We start from the raw sequence: 24130 nt of genomic DNA on the forward strand, positions 1-24130 counted from the left end.
TAAAGATTTCAATATGTCAATCGTCCCTTCATTGTCTAATGGCTATATTACATTAAAGGCACAATGTGTGGGATTTTGCTGCATCTAGCGGTGTGATTGCAGATTGCAATCAACCGAATACTCCTCCACTGACTCCTCCCTTTCCAGGACTGCGGTATCGTGAGCCGCAGAGCGCATATCTGTGGTAGCTAAGCAGCAACCTGGTGCTGTGAAATGAAGCAAACGCCTAAGTGCCAAAAACTGCAAAAACTTTATACAACTCACCCATTTAAGTTATATTAAGGCTTAAAAGTATGCATAATTAAGGGTGGGGCCACTTTGACTGACAGGTTGGTGCCCTCTTGCCACTAGCTGCATGCTCTGCTTGGTCATCCAAGTGCCGGCCATTTTTGGGTGAGCAAAGAGGTAGGCTGTGTCGTCACTGTCAAGATGGCGGCAGCCCGAGGCAACCGATTTGAGATTCACGACTCTTTAGAAACCTATGGGTGACGTCACAGAGACTACCAGCATATTTCATATTCTAATGCAGTAACGCCGTCAACCTCGCTAGAAGGCCATCCTTACCATAATAACGCGACTAAAGCAGCAAGGGAAGTCAGACGGCGGCTGGCAGTAACACAGTTTTACACTCTGTGGCCCACGTTACCACAGATTGACAAGCGTGTTGTCAAACTGATGACTTCAGGTAACGTAAAAAAACAAAAGGCTCTCACTAGAGCCAGTGTTTGGTTTGTCCATACGAGGCTACTGTAGAAACACAGCAGACTCCTTACTGAGGACATGCTCCCTATGTAGATATGAAGTGCTCAACTTTTCTTAGTTTCAGGTGATTATACACTGACGAAAACACAGTTCTGAACATTATATCACATATCTGATAATAGATCCCCCAGATGCTACACACTGGCCCTTTGAGTGCCTTTTCTATGTTGTAGCCCATTTATATGTTCTTCAAATCGTAAACATCACATTATTGCTGAAGCATCCTTTTTTCGTTGATTCATTCCTTTCAGGCAGCCATTGATTAATAACAATTGTATTCTGAAGGACATTCTTATATTGGAGCACACTAGTCCGGCTCTTCACAGTGAAACTGTAGCGGCACAAGTAGGGCTAGATAAATAAGTGTAGCATATTAGGGCTAAACTGCTTCCTTAAACATACTACTTAGTCATAATAACATGCACACTAAGAGGCCTGCTGCCTATGGCCAAGAAACCATCCACATTAGAAGAAAGTAGCCTGTTTCGTTCAGCAATTTGTAGACCAAGAGTTTACCCAATGCCCCAAAACAAAGGTGGGCTGGGATTTTGGTAAGATGGTCATAGTTGCAACCGGAGGCCACGTTACATCCTCGGAGGCAGAAAAGCCATTTGGATTACACACTACAGAAATGGCTGAAAAAATATCAAGAAAATTCTCCTGAGCGTCCCACACGTTCAAATTGAAATCGATTTATCACAATTTGAACCACAAGGTCTAAAAGCCACCACAAGTCTCATCAAGAACCGCATATATTATTCTAGTGCCATTCATGTGTGCAGGGAGTCAGCCAGAGAGAGACGCTAATACCCATGCATTATGGGTACCAAAGGCAAGAAGCAGCAGGGCTTTTCTAAAACTCTTCTTTTTAGAAATCAGCTTTCAGTGGTATAAAAAGGCTGAAATGTTTGAATACACTATCCATTATAAAATGCATCTTTTGGCAATTGTTTGTGTGTGTGAACATGACTTAATATAAAAGGATGTTTTATATAGAAGGATCTATAGATAGACTTGTTTTTTTTTATGTGTGAATTCTTCAACATGCAGCTCTTCAACATTGCTGTAGGCTACACACTCTCTGGCAGCCCGACTAGATCTCCTCCAACTTCGGCCAACAACCACTGGGTTCAGCTGATTACACTGTTGTTGTAATGACTTCAAATAGTATGGATTAGATATGACTGATTTAGTGATTAGGTGTAAATAAGCAGCATGTTAACAGAAATAATTAGTAATGAAGTGAATGTTGGCTAGCTAGTATAACTCCAGCAGGTACATATTTTTTTCTATGAAGGTAAATATGTAGTATATATTAACTTAAATCATATCCATATTACATTTGCATTGACTTGTATTATTGCTTAAAAACTGCACCAAACAGTATTTCATATTGACAACAGTTCAAATATCACACGACTAAAGGAGCAAGGGAAGTCAGACGGCGGCTGGAGGTAACACAGTTTTACACACTGCGGCTCACGTTACCACAATTTCACAAGCGTGTTGTAAAACTGTGGACTTCCGGTACATAAAAAAAAGCAAAAGGCTCTCACTAGAGCCAGTGTTTGGTTTGTCCATACGAGGCTACTGTAGAAACACAGCATACCAAATATTGAGGCCCTGCTCCCTATGTAAATATGAAGGGTGCCCAAATATTATGCAGTTTGCTGCAGCAGAATGTGATATTAGCTGTGGACAGACACAAATGTGCATACTCACTCATGGAGGCATGCAGTGACACGCGTGAGCGATCGCATTGTTCTCCTAGCAAAGAAATATCACCAACTTCACTCTTCCCCTTAATCCTAGTGAGGTTATTAGCCCATTGTAGCTCGTTGTCTTTGGTTCTCCAGCCCAATAACTCTCATCTACCTCATTTCCAGCAGCTGACACACAGAGTTAGCAACTAGCTGGGGAACATAGTGGAGCATTTAGCAACTAAAGAGCAAGACATTTCCCACAGTGGTTGGTGGAGTCCTAAACAAAGCTTAAGTGAGAGTGAACATTGGACTTACATTCATCTTGTGGACAGAAACACAACTCCAAATGAATGTTTTTTGCTCTGTGTCTGCTGGATGTGTATAGGCAACTGTTTGCTAACATGTTAGCCATATCAACTTTAAGGTGACATTTTTAATGTTGTGTTTTTAGCTTGTTCTGCTGCCCCCAAGTGGCCATAAAAGAAATAAATGACTGCAGCTTTAAACAAAGTATGAGACATGTACAAATGCGTTGACAATAGAAATACAACAACTATAACATGGGTTGTTTGTGAAGTTTAATGTTAAACTGCATGACTTGATTTTTTTCACACATCAGATACATTGTTAATATTTACATCAAACAAATAAAAAAAAACATCTTTTCATTATCTCAGCAAAAAAAAAACAGCTCATTACCCTAATACTTATTCAGGTATTATCCTTTGACAAATATACAATAAATGTCAAAAAGAAATGTGCTGTAGGTCTTTATATATGCTTATGTTTAAAAAAATAAAAACTAAATGTTACAGTCTTACAAAACAAGGGTGAAAACAAACATGGCAATTATCATCAGGACACTAGAAGTAATGACATGTGACTGAAAACATAAGGATTCAACAGTGAAAATGAATACATGTAAATGCTATTGTCAGCATCCTTTTTAGCAAGTAGTAGCACTTACACATAATAATAATGATAATAATAATTATGAAAAGGAAGGATTTCATGAATAGTAAATGTGTCACAAAAAGACAAAGTAGTGTTTTCAGTGTTTTATCACACAGCAGGTACAGCAATATCAAACTCCTTCAGCGGGTTGAACCAGAGACCACTGCTTAAACTAAATGCTAGCACACATATCGAGCCATCGCAAGACAACAAGGTGAGCACGGGAGAAAGTCTCACAAGTTTTACTCTATCCCATTAACCACCATTAAGAGTAAACACTAAATAACCTTCAACACCTCAAGGATTTTTTTTTTTTTCACATTGAGCACAAACACAAAGTATTTTCTTTCCATTATTTTTTTTTTCCAAACCTACATTTGACATGGCAAAAAAAAGAAGTGAACTTTCAGTTTATGCAAATTTGCTGTGTCTAGAGGGCTGGTGTGTAGGAGGCAGTATCCAGAAATTGGCTCATCAAGCACATTAGCTTATATATGGTTCGAAATGAACAGTCACAGTGTAACATGGACTCTGAAAATAAGTGCAGTGCTATCGTATATAACTAAGCATTCTATAAAAAAATACAGTAGCAAGCTTTTCTCTTCAGTGTTTCTTCGACTGATTTGAAACTCTTCAGGCTATATTAGTACAAATCATATTCAAAAAGATATTTGTTTTAACGTGTGGGCTGTCCTTGGAAAAAGTTTTCCCTTTAGGTACGAGTAGACCTATGTTAACTGTTTTCTTTTCTTTCCCCAGGACAACCCAAGTATGTGATTGTCTTCGCCTATTGCACCTGCATTAAGAACAACTCCTGTCGGTTGATAACTCTTCACAAACAGGAAGGGCCGACAACGCAAAGGACCTCAAACCAACCTCCGTGAGGAACTCAGGTCGTCACATACAGATATGGAAAAATACAGCATATGGCAAACGAATGATGTAAACTGGGAAAGTGTAGCACGTTGCCAATCAACTATATTTATTTCCCATCGAACAAGGTAGTTTTCATGTAAACGCTGGCGTGAGAGCAAACGGACAAAAAATGAATGAAACTATATGTCTTTGGCAACTACTGTTATCTGATAATAATAATAATAATAATAATAATACCTTGGATGGATGGATAATAATACATGGAGAAATAGAAGAAAGTAGATACTGTTTGATCTCAAGCCCTTTTTTTCTTCATAGCTAATGAGGATAACATTCGCTTCCAAAAGTCCGAAATATCCAGTCAAAATCCATAACAGCAAAGCCATTATGAAAAGTAATGGAGGATTCAGTTGAGACTGCCAATTCACATCTTCACGTAACAACCCTGTCATTAATTGTCATTAAAGGGGTCCATGTCATTATAGATTGATAATTAGCTTTACAAATCAAATGGAATTTGTTTGTTTTTTTCACCAGAACACACTCGATCACACATACAGTACATGACTTTCAAAGAAGCAAGCATATGATTGACAGACAAACAGAAAACAAACAAAAGAAGCACGTTGCTATAAAAGGTCACTACCACTGTGGGAAATGTAAAAAAATAAAAATAAATAAGAAAGACAAAAAAAAAAAAATGCATTCTGAGTGATACAATGTTCTGTACACTGTTTAGACGATTAGCAAAAAAGCAAAATATCCAAAAGGTGAGGAAGCAATCAGAAACAAACAGGATGAGTGGGCACTCGAGAGGGGAGAAGGGTGGTGGGAGAGGGCAGTTGGTGGTTTAGCTAACATCACACAGGTGAGTGGGTTCCTACAGACAGCCTCAGTGGAGCAAGCGGTGCACAATACACTGGGGGATTCAGAGCTAGAAATTATTTTCACGCGTTTTAAGCTTTCAGAACACACAGAAGCGAGGTGGGAGTGGATGCACATCCGTTCAGTGGAGCTTCGTTCCCCATGAAGCGTTTGCGGCACTATCACGCCGCCTCTTGCAGACCCGGGAGTTGCACGTGTTGTGTCACACGGATTGCTCCTTGGGGAACGTGAACGGGGCTCCGGGGCCGGGGGCGGGGAAGCTCGTGTTGGAGTACGTGGGCTCGTTGGGTGGGTGCTGCGCGTAGGGGTGCTGAGGCAAGAAAGTAGTGGGTGGGAAGGTCGGAGCGGGCTGAGACTCGGGGAAGGGTTCCATGTTGCAGACTCGCTGGTAGCTCATGTATTCAGCCGGGTTCAACAGCTCTTCTGGACGCATCCCTGAGTCCTGCGAGGAGGAGACAAAAGAAGAGGAGAGAAGACAACACTGCAGGGTCACAGGGGGTTTCCTTTATCTGAAGAAAAGTTGACTGAACCTCGCAGTGGAGCGTCATCACACCAGTACATTGCAGTGCACAGCAGAACAGTGAGGGGCGAATTCACCAGAGGATTGTGCGACCACTGAACCTGTGCCGAGAAACCGTGTATTTCTCAAAGCACCCGCAAAAGGGTGAAATGTCCCCGCTGCTCCTGTGCTACTTTCACATATTTAAATGAGGTAATATGCAGACATTTAGTGCAAAAATTGGCCCCTTTCAATGCAAATGAGCCTCATTGCAAAGACAGTCCAATTCACAAAGATCAGCACTAATAGCCACACGGAGCTACAGAGAAATTAGTAGCTTCTTGAGAGGGTTGGTGGTAACTGAAGTGCATAAAAGGTGTCCACTCACACTAAGATATTGTGGAATGCAGGGAAGAGATGCAATGACAGTTGTGTCGTGAAAAATAAATGAATGTACATGTAATTTTTTTAAATACATGAGGGCAAAAACTGAGATTTAATTGTTCTAATTGTTGTTTAGTTACGCTGCAGTGCCTCGTGAGTTAAATGAGCCCGACTCCCACCCGAGCCTGGTATTAAAAAAAAAAAAAGGCCCGGATCGTCTCGGCTGTCGGGTCTTCTGGCTCAGGCTGACTCTCCCCCTCACAACCGACGCATTGACCTCAAGCACATTTACAATTTGCCACATGGGTAATTACAATTAGACGCAAAACAAAGGGAAATTGCACTCACTTGCAAAACTCTATGGGAGTGTTTGCACAGTAATATCATTTGTGCAATAACTTGTGAATAGGGCTTTGAGATGGGGCAGATAGGGGTTGCAAATGACACACAATTCATGGTGCTATCAGCGGCTGCAATCCATTCTTTGTGAATTCGCCCCTTAACCAGTGAGGATAACAAATGGTTTACTCATCAGACATTAGAAACACAATTTGTATTATAGTATAAAAGTCAAATTTCAGTAATATTGTTCTGTAGGGGGCTGGATTAACTATTATCTACTGTATTCATGCTTTTTTATACTGTTTTGAGTTCCTCAACTAATATTGTTTTGTCTGTCCTCCTGCTATTATCTGTGTTGACTTGTCAGGTTGTAAAAAAATGCTGTATTTCTATAACACATTTTTACTTTTATATTCACAGTAAAGGGAAATTGTAGGAGCAGCAGTTCTTTACAATACCAGATGTGGCATTTAATATGCCATATGTGCATTACTGGCCACTAACACTAACACAGGCCCTATTTCCATGAATCAGAAAGGTGCAAACTCAGACGGTGGTGCAAACTGCTTTAGGCCAGCTGGGTTTCTGCTATTGTGGCTCCACAGCGGTGAAAGGGGTTGGATACAAATACAGAAAATAGTGGAGGTGTTTAGTTTGGGTTCTGGGTCATTATCATGCATCAAATCAGCCCTTTCATCTCGATTTGCATCTGGATGTTTCAACAGATGTTGTAAAAAAATTGCTTTAATCAGTTGCCTGTATTTGTCCAACTGACCTGATTTAAATTATCACATTCAGTTTGGTTACACTTGCATGCCTACAGTGATGTCAGCACTGTCAGTAGATGGAGTAAAACTGTGTCTAATTAAAGGGGCACCCCAGCAATTTAGCATTTACTTTGGTGGACTCACACGAGACAGATTTTTAAAAAAGATGGAAACTACTGAGGCGATGACTTTGAGTCCCTAATAAGTAAATACTGGATCCTACAATTCCCATAATGCAACTCAAAAGCATCTCTTAATTGATGCTCCCTGTCTGGCAAATAACCCCCACGTCTTCTCATGCTACCTCATGCTCACTCCAGAGCCACAGACGACATTACACAGCTGTTTTTACAGGCTGAGTAGAACTCCCCCCGTTAAAAGTAAAATAGCTGTTTTACTAGCTTTCAGCTGTTTACATGATTTGATAAAGTAATGCTTCCCTGTAATTATCATTACTTGATTGAATATCAAACATCCAGACAGGATTGTGAGACGCTCTTGAACAGCAGACTTTGCTAAATGTACTTGTTTTCTTTCCTGCCAATATACAATTTAACCATAAGGACTGGAGCCAGCATTCTGCTGCACATCATGTTCTTTGACGCATCCATTGTCTGAATGTTAGTGTATTAGAAGTCAAAACAGAATGCTTCCAATTGCTACTTGGAGGTTTATAAAGGCTTAAAGAGCATTAATGGGGCATCCTTGAGCATGTCAGCCATCACGCTGATGTCCTTGTGTAAACCTGGAATTTGGTTCCCAAGCTGTGACTTGGAGTTCTGAGTTAGAGTCAATAACTCTGTAGAAAAGTGCAGAGGTTCATGTATTTATTTTGTATCATTCAGTGCTGGCTGCTCAAGTTTTTAATCAAGGTACTGGCACCGGATGAGGAATGCAAAACTGTGTTTGGCTTTGTGAGTGCACATAGATTAAATGCACTGAAAGAAAAGGCAATCATACGTCCCACTGTTTGAGGACATGTACTGCTTGGATTAATAAATACTTCCTGACACAGATGCCTTCACTCAGTTAAAATTGTTTTGGGTGGACGGAGAGTCAAGTTCCAAACACCACAATTGTATTTTGCTATTAAATTTGTGCTGACTCCGCTCTCCAGAAAACTACCTGCTCGTTCCAATTATATTTATATTTTGTATTTTATATAAATCACAACCCTAGCAGGATATGAAATCACCACCAAATCTTGATCTGCACAAATATGAATATTGTGCCTTAAGACAAAACTGTTTTATGTGTTGATTTCAGTTATTGTTGCTCTTTTTTGTAGGGTCTACCAAACAATGTTTTGGGTCAACTTTGATCAGAATCGAATCTCCCACAAGTTAAAGTCACTGCAAGAGAATAAACTTGCGTGGTGCATTAAACAAAATAAGAACAATATGTTGTTTTGACATTGCTAGTGTGTACCCTGGTGGCCACAAGGACCTAAGCAGCTTTAAACAGCAATTATTTTTAAGGAATTCCTTGAATGTGTTTGTGTTGTCTTCAAAGGAAAAGGATAAATACATGATAATGAAATGATAATGAAATGACATGCAAAACAAAAACAATAGATGAGAGTGAAAATGCAACTTACGAATATTCCTCAAGCATCTCTACATCTACGAAAACGATGATCCCAACTCTGAAAGCGTTTTGGCGGGGCAACAAAACCACAAACAGACTTAAATCTGCCTACAAAATCTGCCTATTCAAAATGTGAATATTAACCGTACACAATGAAATCGTCACAACACAAATATGAATCATGATTTAATGGGTAAAACTTGTGGAATAAAACGAGGGATTTTAAAAAGCAGGCCATAAAAAAAACAAAGCTTGTAACTTATGAGCAAAGCTCAAATGATTTCGTCTCAACTGAAATGCTGCCTTCATTTAATACACTGGCCCTCAATATTAACGACACGTACTCTAAGCGATACGTCTGAAACAATACGCTCTAATTTGAAAAGACATATAGTGAGGGATGAATGGCGAGGTAAGCACAGTGGATGTCTGGAAGACAACAGGGTGAGCGAACGGCGATCGTGTGTGAAGGTGAATTGGTGTTTTCACAGCAGAAGACATGCAAGTAAACTCCTCCTGACACACATGCTGGAGACAAAAGCGTCTGCAAAGCTTATTTGCTTCAGGTCGGTATCAGGGACCTTCAAGCAGCTGAAGAAAACTTTTTTACTTTGTCAGGTTATTCATTTCTTTGCTTGCTGAGAAGACCTTGGTGGTTTCAAGCAAAATTAAAACCAACAGTTGAGGAGCAGGTTCCTTTTTTTCCAACTTACTGGTTTGTCTCAATACATTTGTGATTCAGTCCTGAAACTTAAGCAAACTGCTTTGGATAAAAGTCTGACGAACATGTTAGGGATAAAGTGCCATTGTGAAGAAAAATACAGTCAACTAAACTGCTCTCAGACCAGTGAAAACTATGAATCAAGTCTGGGTGTTTGATTGTTTAAAGCAATAGTTTGACAATTTTGGACTAACTGGCTTTCTTGCCGAGAGTTTCTGTTTGTCATGTATGAAGCTGGAGCCAGCAGCCGGTGGGCTTAGCTTAGCTTAGCACAAAGACTGGAAACAGAGGGAAACAGCTAGCCTGGCTCTTAGCAGTAAACTAATCTGCCAACCAGGACCTTTGAATCTCAGGGTTTAATACATTATGTCTCCTTTGTTTAATCGTTACAAAAAACAAAGAGGAAAAATAGGTTTTCTGTGCATAGCTTTTTTATTCTAAATTATCTTTAAATGCAATGGTAGGAAGATTTTGTATATTTTTCAACCGTGTAAGTGAGGTGATTTTCCTGTTTCTGGTCTTATGCTAAGCTAAGCTAAGAGGCTGCTGCTAGCTGTAGCCGTATATTTACAGGACAGATAAGAGAGGGGTGTCGCTTTTATCATCTAACTCTTGGGAAGAAAGCAAATAAGTGTATTTCCCAAAATGTTAAAAAAAAGTGCATGGGGCACCACGGTTATAAAAGTTTGTTTTTGTTTTTGTTCCAGAGCGGTTGACATCTTGGAGAGACATAATTTCTACTACAGAAAAATGAATATTGTAGTTAGCAACAGACAGATATATCCAACAAACAAACTGACTTTCTACGGAAAGTTTGTTTTGTTATTTGTTCACTTCATGATAATGAATATATTATGCTCGTAAGACAAGCACCTGCTCTAGCCTATATGTATCAAATTGACGTGGCTAAAACTGCGGGTCGCTGGGGGTATTTATTATAAGTTGGTTTCCTTTCATCAATGAAGTAAAGTGGATAATGTCAAATGCATTTCCAGGAGGCACCACGGTGCACTCTGAGCTGCAGAGAATCACATATTTCTATACCTGCTGCGAGCAAAACTTTCTGCTACACTGACAGCACACCCACACTCAGCTTTACATTGATGTGATTGCGGTTCATCAAGTACTTTTCCACAATAAAGAAGACTCACAAACAACAGCCTGCTGTCAGACTGAAAACCATGTGGGCATTGCTTTTAGCCATTGTTGTTTATTCCGCCACTGAGGGCATCGGAGTTAAAGCCTACACAAAGAGGCTTTACATTTCTACAACCACATACTTGGCCTAAATTACGGTCTGTAACTTTTAAAAAAGTTCAGCCTGTTTGTGTTTTGCATTCTTTGGCTTATGACACAAAATCTGCTTTTATTCATTTCATTCCAATCAGATGCCCCCATACGCTTGGTGTTTGACCCTAACTTTGGGTAATCAATACATTTTCTTTATGACTGCATACTATGTCGCCTTAGGGTGATCTAGAGCAGAATAAGCTGAATATGTCTACTTCTGTGTCTTAAGCCTTTCCAAAAGTTTCAACATCAAACTCTGAGCAGCGGGCCAAGCATTTCGATGATTTAGAGTAATGGCCTATCTGCAGACTTCTGCGGCACGCAAAGTGAAAAACCAAAAGCCCTGAAGAGCAGCGAGTGATCGAGCCCTCTGTTCAGAGAAAAACCTTAAGCAGTGTCTCAGCAGACACAGTGACTCGTGGCCGCTGCCGGGTTCAAACACCGAAAAACTGAATGTAAACCCAAGCGACTACGGAAGTTGATTGAGAACATCGACTGGTAACTCGACAGCTCTCATGCTAATTATTTCCTGTTGTTTAACACTAGACAGAAGCAGATGCAACATCTGCTTCTGTCTAGTGTTAAACAACATCTGGAGCTTTCCCCTTAGTTTACAGGATGTTATGAGTTGACATTGTGTCCTGGAGCCTGGTGTTTGACGTCACCTCTTCTTTACAAATTGTCATAATTCATTTTAAGTCCACTTCTTTTGTCCACCTTGTACTTTATTTGATGGACCTGGATAATGTAACATTCATTACATTACCATTCTGTAAAAAGAAAAACATGCATTTTTAAAGAGCAACATGTGTTGTTGGCGGATGATAGATCGACTCTGTTTTGTTATGTGAAGTTCTCCCCCTTCCATTAGTATATCATAAAAGAAACCATCATTGCATTTCCTCTTTTAAATCTACACCGAGTGTATGTTTTTAGCTGAAAGTTGCTTTTTGTTGAGAACATGTTCTGTGGTATCTGAATATCACTATTGTCACTATACCTTTCAGCTTGATGACTACATTCAAAATTCTTGTAGCTGAGTGACTGTGTTTCGATCTTTGCACTTAGGAAGCTGTTGTAAAGGAAAAATCCACTTGCTTCCCTTCAAAGACTGCTGCACAGTATCTATGACAATTGATCACCATTGATCCAGAGTTTCTTATGCGTTATGTGCAATCCTATTTCCATCCAGTGATATTGTGAATCTATTTCCATTCATTTCCATTGGGGAGCAGAGCATAATGTTATGCAAATGAATGAATACCTCAGTCTGCCTGCCTTTGCGGCTTTTCCTCACATGCTCTTGTGTGTCCGCTCAAAAAGGTCTTAAAAAACAATGAAAGAAGACAGCATCTTGTGTTCTTCCCAAGTCTGTTTCCACCTAATAAACAAAAACAGTAACAGGAAATGAAAAAGGTGCAAATATGAAAACAGAAAGGTCTACCCAAAATAGACAGATGACTTCCGTTTGATACCATTCTACTAGCTTGTCTGTCTTCAGTCATGCTGTTCATTCTGCCAAGGAATCAAACACTAGACAAGCTTCAGCACGTCCATTCAGCTTGCCCAGCTGCTTACACAGCGAGAACAGAGAGGACGGCAACTTTAAAAGCCTTCTGTGAAGATTCAACAATTATTCAAAGAGCAAAATGCAACAGAAGGCTGCAGGTGCTTTCACTTCGTGTGATCTGGAGAGGTTGTCTTATTGTTTTAACGCAACACCTGTGGCTAGCTATGCTGTTGAATGGTGAGTGGCAAAGGTGTTTATATATATATATATATATATATATATATATGTATATATATATATAAAAAATCTGGTCAAGATATGAGTCAAGGCCCAACATCGAAGAATCAGCAACCCATTACAGAGCTGGTTCCAGGTCAGTTTTGCCCCTGTTTCACTTTCTGTCAGGTCAGACTTCCTCTTCTCCAATGAAATAATAGCTTTGGGATTTATTTCCACCTTTGTATGAATGTGAAGCGAAAGAAGACAAGAAGAAGAACATTCTCAAATGCATAAATTTAACACTGGGGGTTAATCTAAATGAAATCTGGCTCACCTTGAAATCATTTTTAAGCAGCAGTATATGTTGAGCAGATAGCATAACCTTGGGCGAAGTACGGCCCAAATAAGTTTTCATATCTGATAATGTAATAACTCTGTCAAAGCAAACGGATGCGAGGGAAATGCAATCAGGCTGTGATTAACAGTGGGTAGATTTAAGTCACTGGCCAAAGGTGAACTTAAGAGCCTTTACTCTTGTCAAAAGAATATAATGAGGATTTTGTCACCCAGGATATGAACTAGTAGTTCAGTCTTTGCCTCAGCAAACACGGATTTTATTGAATGCTGTAACCTCATGACTGGAGCCAGCTAAGGCGAGGTTTAATGCCTTATCACAAACCGGGAATGTCAACAGGCAATCCCCCGGAGGACTGTTACAGTATACCATCAACCATAGAGCTGCTGACTGAACACATTGTGAAAGCCGCCATAAGAATTGAATCAATATTCATTCATTTGTCTCAGGACCGTAAACATGTTTGCAGATCCGATTTAACACATTCCTTGTGTCCTGTCTTGGGGCAAAACAAGTATTTTTACAGTATACATATATATAAGACATTTTACTTTTTTTTTACAATGCAGATTTACACGTGCAATGTCTTAGATAATGCCTTGCATGCTTGTTGAAAGACATTATCATTATTTTACTATTTTATCACTATTCAAAGCCAACAACGTTTAATATATCTTAAACAGGTTTAAAAACTGCCCGTAAACGTAAATAATATCTCTTGCTCTAATTCACTTTTACCTGTTTTAGTAATGTCCTAAAAACATTCTGATATTTTGAAAAAAGGCTCTGAAGACACAGTCTACTTTTACCCTTCTTTCACAAAAACTGAAGATATTGTAATGGGATTTTTTGAAGACCCAAAGCCAGAATAAATTATGATTTAGCGTGAATATTTTTGGGAGAGTTTGAGGAGCTTCCTTCCACATGCAGCTGCCAAAGATTTAATACCAAAGATAAGTCTGGGATGTTAATATGGACTGTATGCACATGGTTTTGTATTAAAGTTTTGTATGTATGCAAGAATAATTAAACCTGCTAATTTGCATGGCGGAGTTAAGGCTATCATTGCTGAAGTGCCATTTTTAAATATTCTTGTAAATCAATGTGCCATATCAACATTAACAACATTATACAATCCATATAGGCAAAAAAATGATAAAACTCCTTTAATAAGGGCATTGTAATTATAAATTAGGAGCTCTATTCAAGAAGGCTGCCATCCTTATGATAACATCCACTTTTGGGTTGAACTCATCACTAACTGCTAGTATGCCATTGGCTAAGATGCTGCGTGCCAACGGTAGAACACGGTAGCTTAACCAATAGCACGATGCTCTGTTTGTCTAATCAGTAGTCACACTCCTGAACAGTTCTATTAACTTCTATGGAAGCCTAAATAAATCTATAAAATTAATAACACAGTCCAGGCTCTAAAAAAGACAATATTCAGTATTTTACATGTTGATATCTTGGTGATTTTTTATTTAGATAAAGTTATTGTTGAAAATACATATTAAAATTCTGCAAGCTTATTCAGGCAAACCTGAGTTCACTAAATAGACAAACATGAGATTGTCTCCTTGCTTAACAATATACTCCATGGACTCTATTTCAGCTGTCAATGCTCCTCATGGTGTTCTATACTGCAACATACATTTGCCACTACTTTTCCTGTTTCCACCCAGCAGACTCTGACGTGCAGAAGCACATACTCTGCAATCACTGTACACCTGTCGACCGCAAATGTATATTATATCATGTTGTATACTGTATGTCATCAGATTGTCAGTTAAAGTATTTTTATACATATTTAATGAGCCTTGTTGGAGGCGGCCTGAGAACTACTGCAAGAATTCTATCGCCAAAGACTGCTGCTCTGTTAGTGTTGTGCACATGGCAAATACTTGAAATCTGAAGCTGTGCGGGGTGTATGGTTGCGGGGAGCAACCCTTTCTCATTGAAATTACATTCATGTAATACCAATTTGCTAAAGTGTTCCCATAGAATGGAATGTAAGTCTGTTTTCTTCTAACGTAATGAAAATATGTTATTAATTGATGTATTTTGTTTCCCCTGCAGTTTCTTTGCAAATAAGGATGATGCATTTTTAATGCGTATATAGCTACTAGCAGCACTTGGATATGGTTAGGGAAATTTCAACAGTGACTTGAAGCTTAAGACTTGACGGGTTTAATCTGTCAGCACTCAACCAAAAACACAATCTTTCCGCGTTAATTTAGCAAATTACTATTTGCTATGTAAAGATATAGTAGAGTGATTCAGTTGCTCTCCCTCTCTGTGTGATATGTTCCGAGCTTCTCTGTGCTTAGTTAACGTTGCTGGTCCGGCCGCGTGTACATGTGAGTCTCTCTTTGTGTGCCGCACTGGCCAGCTAATGGCCACCACTCTGCACTGCGCTTATACGGCTAGGTACCGCTGATAACGGCATCCCCACCCAAGACGTTGTCGCGAAGGCGGAACGCACGCCCTCTGGTTCCTCCTCAGGTAAACATTTCTGTCTTTGTCACCACTGTGACCATTGTTTAGTAAGCAGCTAGTTGCCATGTTCATGTTGGGCGGTGTGAGGAGGCAATCCCTCAATCTGCTCTGAATTCTGTATAGAGGCAGTGATAAAGTAGCTGTATTTAACACTCTGAACATTATTACTGCAGAAAAGACATAGTGGAGTAATGTCGGGCCGGACGCGCATGCTTTTAGGGTATGTTCATGCATGTAGTGTGGCCCACCGTTTAGCTCTCTGCCGTGCCGTCCCGTCCGACAGCGCTGTCACGGAAAAGTAGCACCCACCCTTACGTTCCCTCTCAGGTAAACACTGTTAGCTCTGTCAGCACAATCGCACTGTTAGCACTTTTAGCGGTGTGAGCTGCTGGCTCGCCTTAGCCATGTTGAGAGCTGTGAGAGGCAATTGAAATGCTCCAAATCTCGTATGTTGCACCTTTTTGAGGGACTTTGTATGCCTGCTATCCACATGGACCTCGCGACTACTCGGCAGACTACTACTGTGGTGTACAAAAAGGTATAGGAATATGTGTTTTTTCTTTTCTTTGTTTTTTAACTGGGAAAATAAATAAGTAATACGTAAGCATAATTTTCATGAGACAGAGTTGTGGGGAAAGTATGTTGCGGTCACTCCCCGATCACTTCTGTACCGAGCTTGCTGTGTACTCGCAGGGAGCGTTTGTTTAGGTGTCCAATAACGGACAGAGAAGCTTGTTGACAACAACAGATAAGAATTTTTAATTGAACTGACTGTTACATACAGTATGAGTCCATAGTGGTCCACTGAGGAATTGCTAATTCATCATTGTTTTCACAATGGTTCAAGCAATCATCACAAAGCAAATAATTAAAACTCAGGAGGATACAAACTGTCTCTTTGTCCGGAGAGAGCTGGACTCACTGGTCTATTGCCTCTGGTTTCTATTGGTGTAAGCGTCACCGAGTTGCTGGGTTGATAAGCATGTTTACTGACATCGCAAACCTCGTGATTTCTGGCTACAAAGTGTACTGTTGCCATCTGGAGCTGCAGTTTAAGATGACAAAGGGTAAGAATGTGTTCTTCTGTCTTTTCTATACACGGCGGTATATCACACTCAGATTTTTAAAAAGACAAACAACTCATTCCAGATAGGGATTTGACTTTTTAAGGCTTTGTGGGCAATAATGTATTGTACATCTACACCCTGGGAGGAAATTGTTTCGAAATGGGGAGAGAATAGCCAATTCAGTATTCCAATAACACGCATTTTGCGGTGCGCCTCAGCATGTCTCAACAATTGCTTCAAGAAGGCCTCCTGAATGGCCCGTAAAATCACCTGCCTTAGGTATTGCCATAGAAACCACTCCAAACAGTACCAGCATGACAGTTTTGGGTCTTATTACATCCCACTTTTCTGTATATCTATAATGATGAGTTCAAGTGGCGCAGGGGACTGTGTTAGTGTGTGATGGAAGGATTTCTCTCCTTCAGATGAGACATCAGTGCAGCGTCTTGTAGATGAGGGCTCTGCTTTGCCCCGCTTTTGCACCAATCAGGGTTGTCAAGTGTGGCATAATCACTTGAAAGACAATGAAATACATTTTGTTTGCGCCTGTTCAGGGGAAAAAAATATTTTACATGAGATACCTTCAATATTATGCAGCGTGATTGTTGTTAAGAATCAGCGTAACACAAATCATGAACATCCCGAACCACTGTCTACAAATGCGATTGCATGGAGAGCGCATGCCTCTAAGATGCTCATGCAAAAGACTCATGCAGCTAAATGGGCCGTATCATTGACATTAGTAGGGAATGTTAAATGCTTACAGACACTATCTCGGCAGAGTCATGCATGCAAAGACTGAAAGACAAGATGATGAAGTGTTTTAAATGGTATTTTCTGAAAATATTAAACCACATCTATGGCTCACAATAATGAGCAGGCTGGATTTAGGCATCATTGAGTCTGTGTTGTAGAGCCTGAAAATACCCCCGCCTCAATCAAACTCTGCAGAGCAGCGGCGAGGAAATCATAAGACGGTGGAGACTCAAGAGGAGGGGGAGACAAGGGAACCATGTGGAGCATATGAAGGGAGGACAGTGTGTGTGAGAAAGGGAATGGACGAGGGGAAGGGGTGCATCAGTCTGTGTACCTTGAGGCCAAAGTCTGAGGGGAAAGGCCTATAATGGCATGCGCTAGTGTGAGCTAGGCTGGATGGTTGCATACTCGACAAGGTCCCCAGGGCCAGTGTGAGCAGAGCTTCGTGGGTTGGGAGAAGAGGCCAAAGCTGCAGTATCCAGCTCCGCATACTGGACATCGCACTCCTTGTGGCCAGAGTTCTGGAGACAAGAGAGGCGAAAGGTGTGTGAAGAGTGAGGCAGCCAAAAACGAGAGAGAGAGAGAGAGAGAGAGAGGGAGAGAGAGAGAGAGTTTGTGAGCAGTGGTGTTAAGAGAGGAAAGCAAATGCGAAAGCATGGAATACATAAATAAAATGTCAGATTAAGACTTAATGTGACAAGTCGACAAACAGATGGAGACAGAAATTAATATAAGACCATAAATAAAAAGGTTAGAGATGAGGAAGGACTCAGAATTTGTTTACATGCACATAATGATAAGAGATCCAAAAACAAATCGTTTAATACAAGTGTTTGCATGTGCAACAGAAAGATGCTTGTCTTCAGTAACAATGTGTTTATTTCAGATGCGTTTTTATAATTCTGTTGCTCGTGTGCGCATTTCTCAGAAATAATGCAATGCTTGGAGTTGATGGGCATTAAAACCAGATTCAAACACAAACAATCACTGTAATCAAACAAAACCAAAAGCACACTGGGCGTGTGCTGCTATGCTTGGACTATGGTCAATGCATGCCCACACAATCTTTCAGAAAAATACTAGAACTGTGTAACTACAGTAATTTTGTGTTCTGATCACCGCATGAATTCACTGATTATGGCTTTAACCACAGTTATTGTGCAGCAAATGCAAGCACATTCTGGGAAATGCTGGAAAAAACTGGAATATCAGCGTGAATGTAAACACAGGAGAAGACCTTCACTTAACCAGCATCAGATACACAGATGATTGAGCAACTGATGGACTCAATAAGCAATTGTCCAAGTGGATGATTGAGTAAATGATCTTAATGGGGTAATCAATAAATGACAATGACAGCTTTCAGCGCTGTTTATCCAATTCCACAAATACCTCTCAGATGGTTGTCTTCTGCTCTAAAAAGGACACTCAAAGACACTGGGTCAATACAAATCTACAAATGATGATGAATTTAGACACTCACTGACAAGCATATGCATACAAAACGCATTGTAATGCATCATGTAAAACGGGAAATGTTAACAGGGGCTTGAAAGACAAAATGAAATAGACAACAAGGTACCAGGACAATATTGAAGCACACAAGGTTTTGATTTCAGGGCCAGAATTTTAGTTTAAAACATCAAAAACTTTACAACTGCCCATGCAATAGTGACAGCTCTTAGAGGGCTACGCCTATACTCATATAATCTGGAGTTATGAACTAACGGTGGTCTCCTGGCCGCAGGCAGGACGAGACAAAGGTGCGGATTACTTTCTTGTTTCTGCCACTTTGAATTTAATCCACTAAAGAAATCAAGGCATGCATGGAGCGTACAATCCCTGGTTGGTGTCACATTAAATCACAGATGTTTAACGTAAACATCATGTGGCCTCACGTAAACATCATATCGTAAACATCATGTGGCCTCACGTAAACATCATATCGTAAACATCATGTGGCCTCACGTAAACATCATATCGTAAACATCATGTAGCCTCACGTAAACATCATATCGTAAACATCATGTGGCCATCATGTGGCCTAAGCCACACGAGACCGTTATAAGATAGCTAAGGTGTTTTGACCAGCTCACAAGAGTTTCAGCAGATTGGTTGAATTTGTGGTTTGAATATGTGGCTACATCTTATACAATCCAGCTTTAAAAAGTAATCATTTATTCTGTGTTTATTCATTAGGAATAACATTATTCCATTATGTTAACGATGGATGCTCAAACGGTCACGGACTGACATCCTTTAATGAAAAGCAAGACAAAGGGGTTCTTTCAGCACAGAGCCGGACAAATGGGAGACAGACTGCACTGGCAACAAACTAGAATTGCAAATGAATGATGGCAAGAATCAAAAGATAATATTTTTGAGGGGAAAACACTCCAGAGTCTACTTTGCTCTGTTTTCTCTTCTATTCTGAGAGTAAAAAAACAACTGCATGAGAAAGTCAGTGATTGGATCAAATGGTAGTGTCTCTCCTTTTAGTCTGTCTGCTTGTTCCTGGTAATGAAATCAATGGAGCAAAAGAGAGCTATGTGAAGTGAATGCAAAGCAGAGACGTCAGCTGTCCTGTATCTACCTAAATATCATGGATTGCAACAGTGTTTTTTACTTCCACCTGAGAAGGAATTACAAAGAAACGACTGCAGCTTTTACAGAATTTAACATTAACAATTGGAATCTACTGTGCAATCTCTCCACCATTGCATATTTCCCCACCACTCACACTCTGCACTCGCGTCCTATTTAAATATCTGGAATATTTGTCATGACCAGAGTGCAATCAGGGGGAAAATTATAGCCACATCGCAATTCAAAATTGGCAGATAGTGTTTTGCTGCTAGAGAATCATCATTAGTAACACTCAGCAGTCAACGCATGTCTCTCACAAATAGTGTTGTGAAAACCTCACTGATACCCTGTTCATCTTAAGAGCAGCCCTGAACTTCAATTTAAGTGGAATGTTATCAGAGATAAGAAATAAATCTAAGAAAAAAAAAACGTTTTCTCTGCATCAAAGGATTATCAGAACTCAACATCCGTTTCCTTTGAGTATTGAATTGAAGATGATAGTTTAGTTATTCAAGGACATTAAACTATCAATTCATCAGGGGGAAAAACCTTGATGGTAATTGAGTTATCCCTGCAAAATTTGGTTTGAGACAAGATGAGTGATTTAAAAAGCACACTATAAATGCACAGTCGGAATATCAAAAAGCTTTGCTGACAGGGAAACACAGCGCATGTAGTCGACCAACTTTAACTTGGGTGATGTTTAGGAGGACATTTAGCTGGAGTTGTTTGTACCAGTTTCTTGAAGAAAATAAACCTTTATTGAAATCAGCATACAGTTATTTAACAGACCATGCAGTATTTCAGAAAAAGATGAAACACACCATTCACTGCAATGTCAATCATACACTGTAACAAACGCCATTTAATTCAACTTAAAAACCTGAACGGCCAGGCTGCCTTGTAAGTTCAATTGACTAAACAGTTGGTTCGCTCCTCCGATCGCTAGTTCATATGTAAAACTGACATAACTTAAGATAATAACTTTGATAAACTTAAAAGGAGAAGGATTTTGAAAGTCTATATTTTCTTATCGTCAAAATATCCCATTAAAAGACCAAAACCAGCACTGTGTTGGTACGTCTCTCAATACTCTCAGACTTACAGTGTATGTGGATCTCAGCTCCAAGCTGATTGGTTCCTACTGAAGACGTACACTAAATATTTAATGTAGGTCACAAATATATAGTTTAAAAGCCATAGACTGTATTTAAGAAGTGGACACAGCGATGGCACGCATTGGTTTGTGGACTATGATTTTGAAACCTTGACTCTGGCAAAGCCTGCTTTATATTTTATTCTAAATGGGACAATAATTTACTAAATGAACATCATGCTCTATTGAAGAAAACCTAATAAATCAAGTGAGAAGTAGGGTCCTTTTCTCATAGACTTCTATACAACCAGACGTATTTTTGCAACCAGAGGAATCGCCCCCTGCTGGTCAGTAGACAGAATGCAGGTTTTAGGCACTTCTGTATTGGCACTTTTCAGAATCAGAGGTTGCCGCCTGTTAAAAAAACTAAAGTTTATAAGCTTAAGCTGTTGAAAGAGAATTAAATAGAGGGAATTTTGTTCGGGACTATTTTCAGCAGTGGATGAATACATGTGGGTGGTGTTTGTGCTTAATTAAATGAACGTTCCTGACCATCTTTACTGCTATTTCCGCATCACCTTACATTCTCTTGAACAATAGGACAATCAAGGCAAATTTATATTGTCCACCATAATAACATCTCCTGCAACCCCCCTGTGGATCCCGACTCAGTTTTTGGGAATGACTGTAGTGAGTATTCATGGCAGCAGGACGGTGATAGCTTTTGGACAACAATGAGAGGAACACAAACAAAACTGTGCTTGGTCAGTTTTATTTGTCTTTTCATGATATACAGTATGTTGACAATAGAGAAAAAAAAACAGTCTTGGACTCGTGGTTGTAACTGAAATGGTTTTAAATGTTTGATTTAGAAATTCTAAGTTGATTTGACTATAAACTGACAAATGTATCTAATTACACCGACTGGCTAATGAAAGATGAGCGGATGTCATTAAACTGATCTAGAGATTTTACAGTGTATTCTGGGGTGCAAGGTGTTGATTCCAAAGGGCTGTAACCAGGTTAACACCCACGTTATTGTCATTAGTTTCTGCACACTATCTTCTTGGAAGTTGCACTTTCCCGTCTACAACAATAGCAGGTGTTTGTTTTAACAGGAAACATGACACTTCTTGCCTACGTGATGCAGGTTTGATAGTTTGATGTACGTTGACTGTACGATGCTGCTACAGCAAGCTGGAAGGATGTTTTTTTTCACAACACGCACGCGTTTGCACATTGTCCAAAAGTCTAAAAGAGTTTTATTTTCTTTAACTCAAAGCTGAGTCTCAGGCCATAGCAAAAAAAAACACTCAAGCATCTGTGCCACTGAGGGAGGCTCACCACAGTTAGCAGAGGCATCTGATACAACCTGACAAATACTTCACAGTCAACAGTTAACACTCACGGGGCCATGAGATACTGTAGAGCATCTCACTGCAATTTATCGGCGTGCGGTTGCCATGCAAACACAGGAGTAATTACGAGGGATTAGAGGAGGTGGATTGGGAGGTGAGGCGGAAGGGCAGAGCAGGCGATGAGTGTTGGGGTCAGAACATGAAATAGTCCAAAGAGAGAGAGAGAGAGAGAGAGAGAGAGAGAGAGAGAGAGAGAAAGGATGTCGACTGGCCCAGGTTTAGATAGAAGGTGAGTGCTGATATAAATGATGACATGAGCTTAGTCAAAGCACCCACTGGGTTTACTGGTCAGCAACACCAGACAAGCAGCTACGTGAGAGATCCTCAGTGGCATTCAGGAAGCATCACAGCACTGCATTTCATTTGCAAATCAATTTCTCAAAACACCGCCGAGCATAATGGCACAGAGAGCACGCCCTTTCACCAGTAATTACCACTGGCCCGCGGGGCGGCGGCTGTGGGTGACCCCTTCATGGAGAAGCTCCTTTGAAACCCGCCCGTGGCATCGCTACTCACCGGCTTATCAGTGAAGGGGGTCGACTCGGAGGGCGCCATGTCGTAATAAGGAGGCTGAAGAGGAAGCTTCTGCATTTCCTCGTCCTTGTCGAGATGAACAACCTATGGGAAACACCGAGAGCTCAGCAAGACTCACAACGAGGTCCCACAAAGCAGGCGGGTCAACCAGTTAATGCTGGGCCTGCTCCACAATCCTCAGCCAGGTTGGACTTGCTACAGGGAGGGGAAGTCCTGCCCTGTCCGTCTGAACGGTTCCATGAATTACACATGTGATGTTTGTCAATTTAAAAGATGATTTTGCACATCAACAAAGTCACAGTTTGGCATAGCACCATTTAGTTTTGTGTGGAACAACAACAAGGCCGTTACCTTGGCGTGGTAGCTGGCTAGGTAACAGTAATATCTATGCACATAAATAACTTTACTTTGCCTGATGTGTTTTAAACAGCGACTCTTTTTGTCAGCCGGGAAGCAAAAGAATGAGCAAGGCCCCCCCTTGTTGGTGTGTACATCCTGGTATGAAACATGCAGGCATCGTCGCTTAGTAGGACTTTTGGGTGTGAAAAATCATCTTTTAAAATGACAAACATCAGATGTGTAATTATTGGCAAATTCAAACGGGATCAAATAATGATTTGTCTCTCAACATTGACTACCCTACATATTTATTCCCAAATAAGGTCCCATGGTGGAAGAGGCGGGACTTTGCCTCTCTATTAGCCCATCGCTGAAAACAACCACCTTTGCTGCACACACTTTACTTCAGAGCCACAACACTCCAGCAGCAGAATATTATGTTCAAAGTTTTTTATTTCATTTGCTTGCATTTTTTTTCCCACCGGTAATGAACAGAAACGAGACGGGAAATCTGACAAGGAACACAAGTTGACAGCAGTTTGAACTTAAGTCGCTCCTCTGAACTCTACATGAGCATCAAAAGTTATTTTTGCCAAATTAATCGCTTCGATATCACACAAAAGGTATGATGCAAACTTCTGAAATAGTGGGGCAGAAATGTGAGGCTGCAGGAGCTGGCTGTGCTGCACCGCCGCTCAGGGAAAGAACCGCAGGGAATTGAATCCACACATGAAGGTGACATGCGATCACAAAACGGATTCGCTGCAGATTCATTACAGCTTGGCAAACAAAGGTTGTTAATATATGGACAAAGCTCCTTGAAACCACCTTTTCGCATTAGTATGTGTTAATATATGTGAAATAATATCTTGCTTTCTTTTTTACAGGGAAACCAAAATATGAAAATGTGAACTGTTTCTTTAACTGCAATCACAAACTGGACGGTCTTGATGTGAAACCCCAGTTTACTTTGCAGGTTTC

General features: G+C 40.3%; 1 protein-coding gene across 3 annotated transcripts in view; it reads right to left on the bottom strand.

The window, feature by feature from the left end:
• Window positions 1-3035: 3035 nt before the first annotated feature.
• LOC116392198 (cyclin-K-like) overlaps window positions 3036-24130 on the bottom strand; it is a 35458-nt gene continuing 14363 nt past the window's right edge. The window contains exons 3-5 of one of the 3 annotated variants that reach the window (XM_031863410.1): window positions 22793-22894; window positions 17511-17697; window positions 5573-5622 (exon numbers count right to left, since the gene is read on the bottom strand). In XM_031863410.1, the coding sequence (XP_031719270.1) occupies window positions 17554-17697; window positions 22793-22894 (246 nt within the window). In that variant the 3' untranslated portion in view covers window positions 5573-5622; window positions 17511-17553. Of the gene's footprint in view, window positions 5623-17510; window positions 17698-22792; window positions 22895-24130 lie in introns of all 3 variants that reach the window. The other 2 variants (XM_031863409.1, XM_031863411.1) reach the window with 2 other exon arrangements.

The sequence above is a fragment of the Anarrhichthys ocellatus genome, unplaced genomic scaffold, assembly GCF_004355925.1.
Source record: "Anarrhichthys ocellatus isolate YVR2014 unplaced genomic scaffold, GSC_Weel_1.0 scaffold29, whole genome shotgun sequence".
NCBI classification, from domain to species: Eukaryota; Metazoa; Chordata; class Actinopteri; order Perciformes; family Anarhichadidae; genus Anarrhichthys; species Anarrhichthys ocellatus.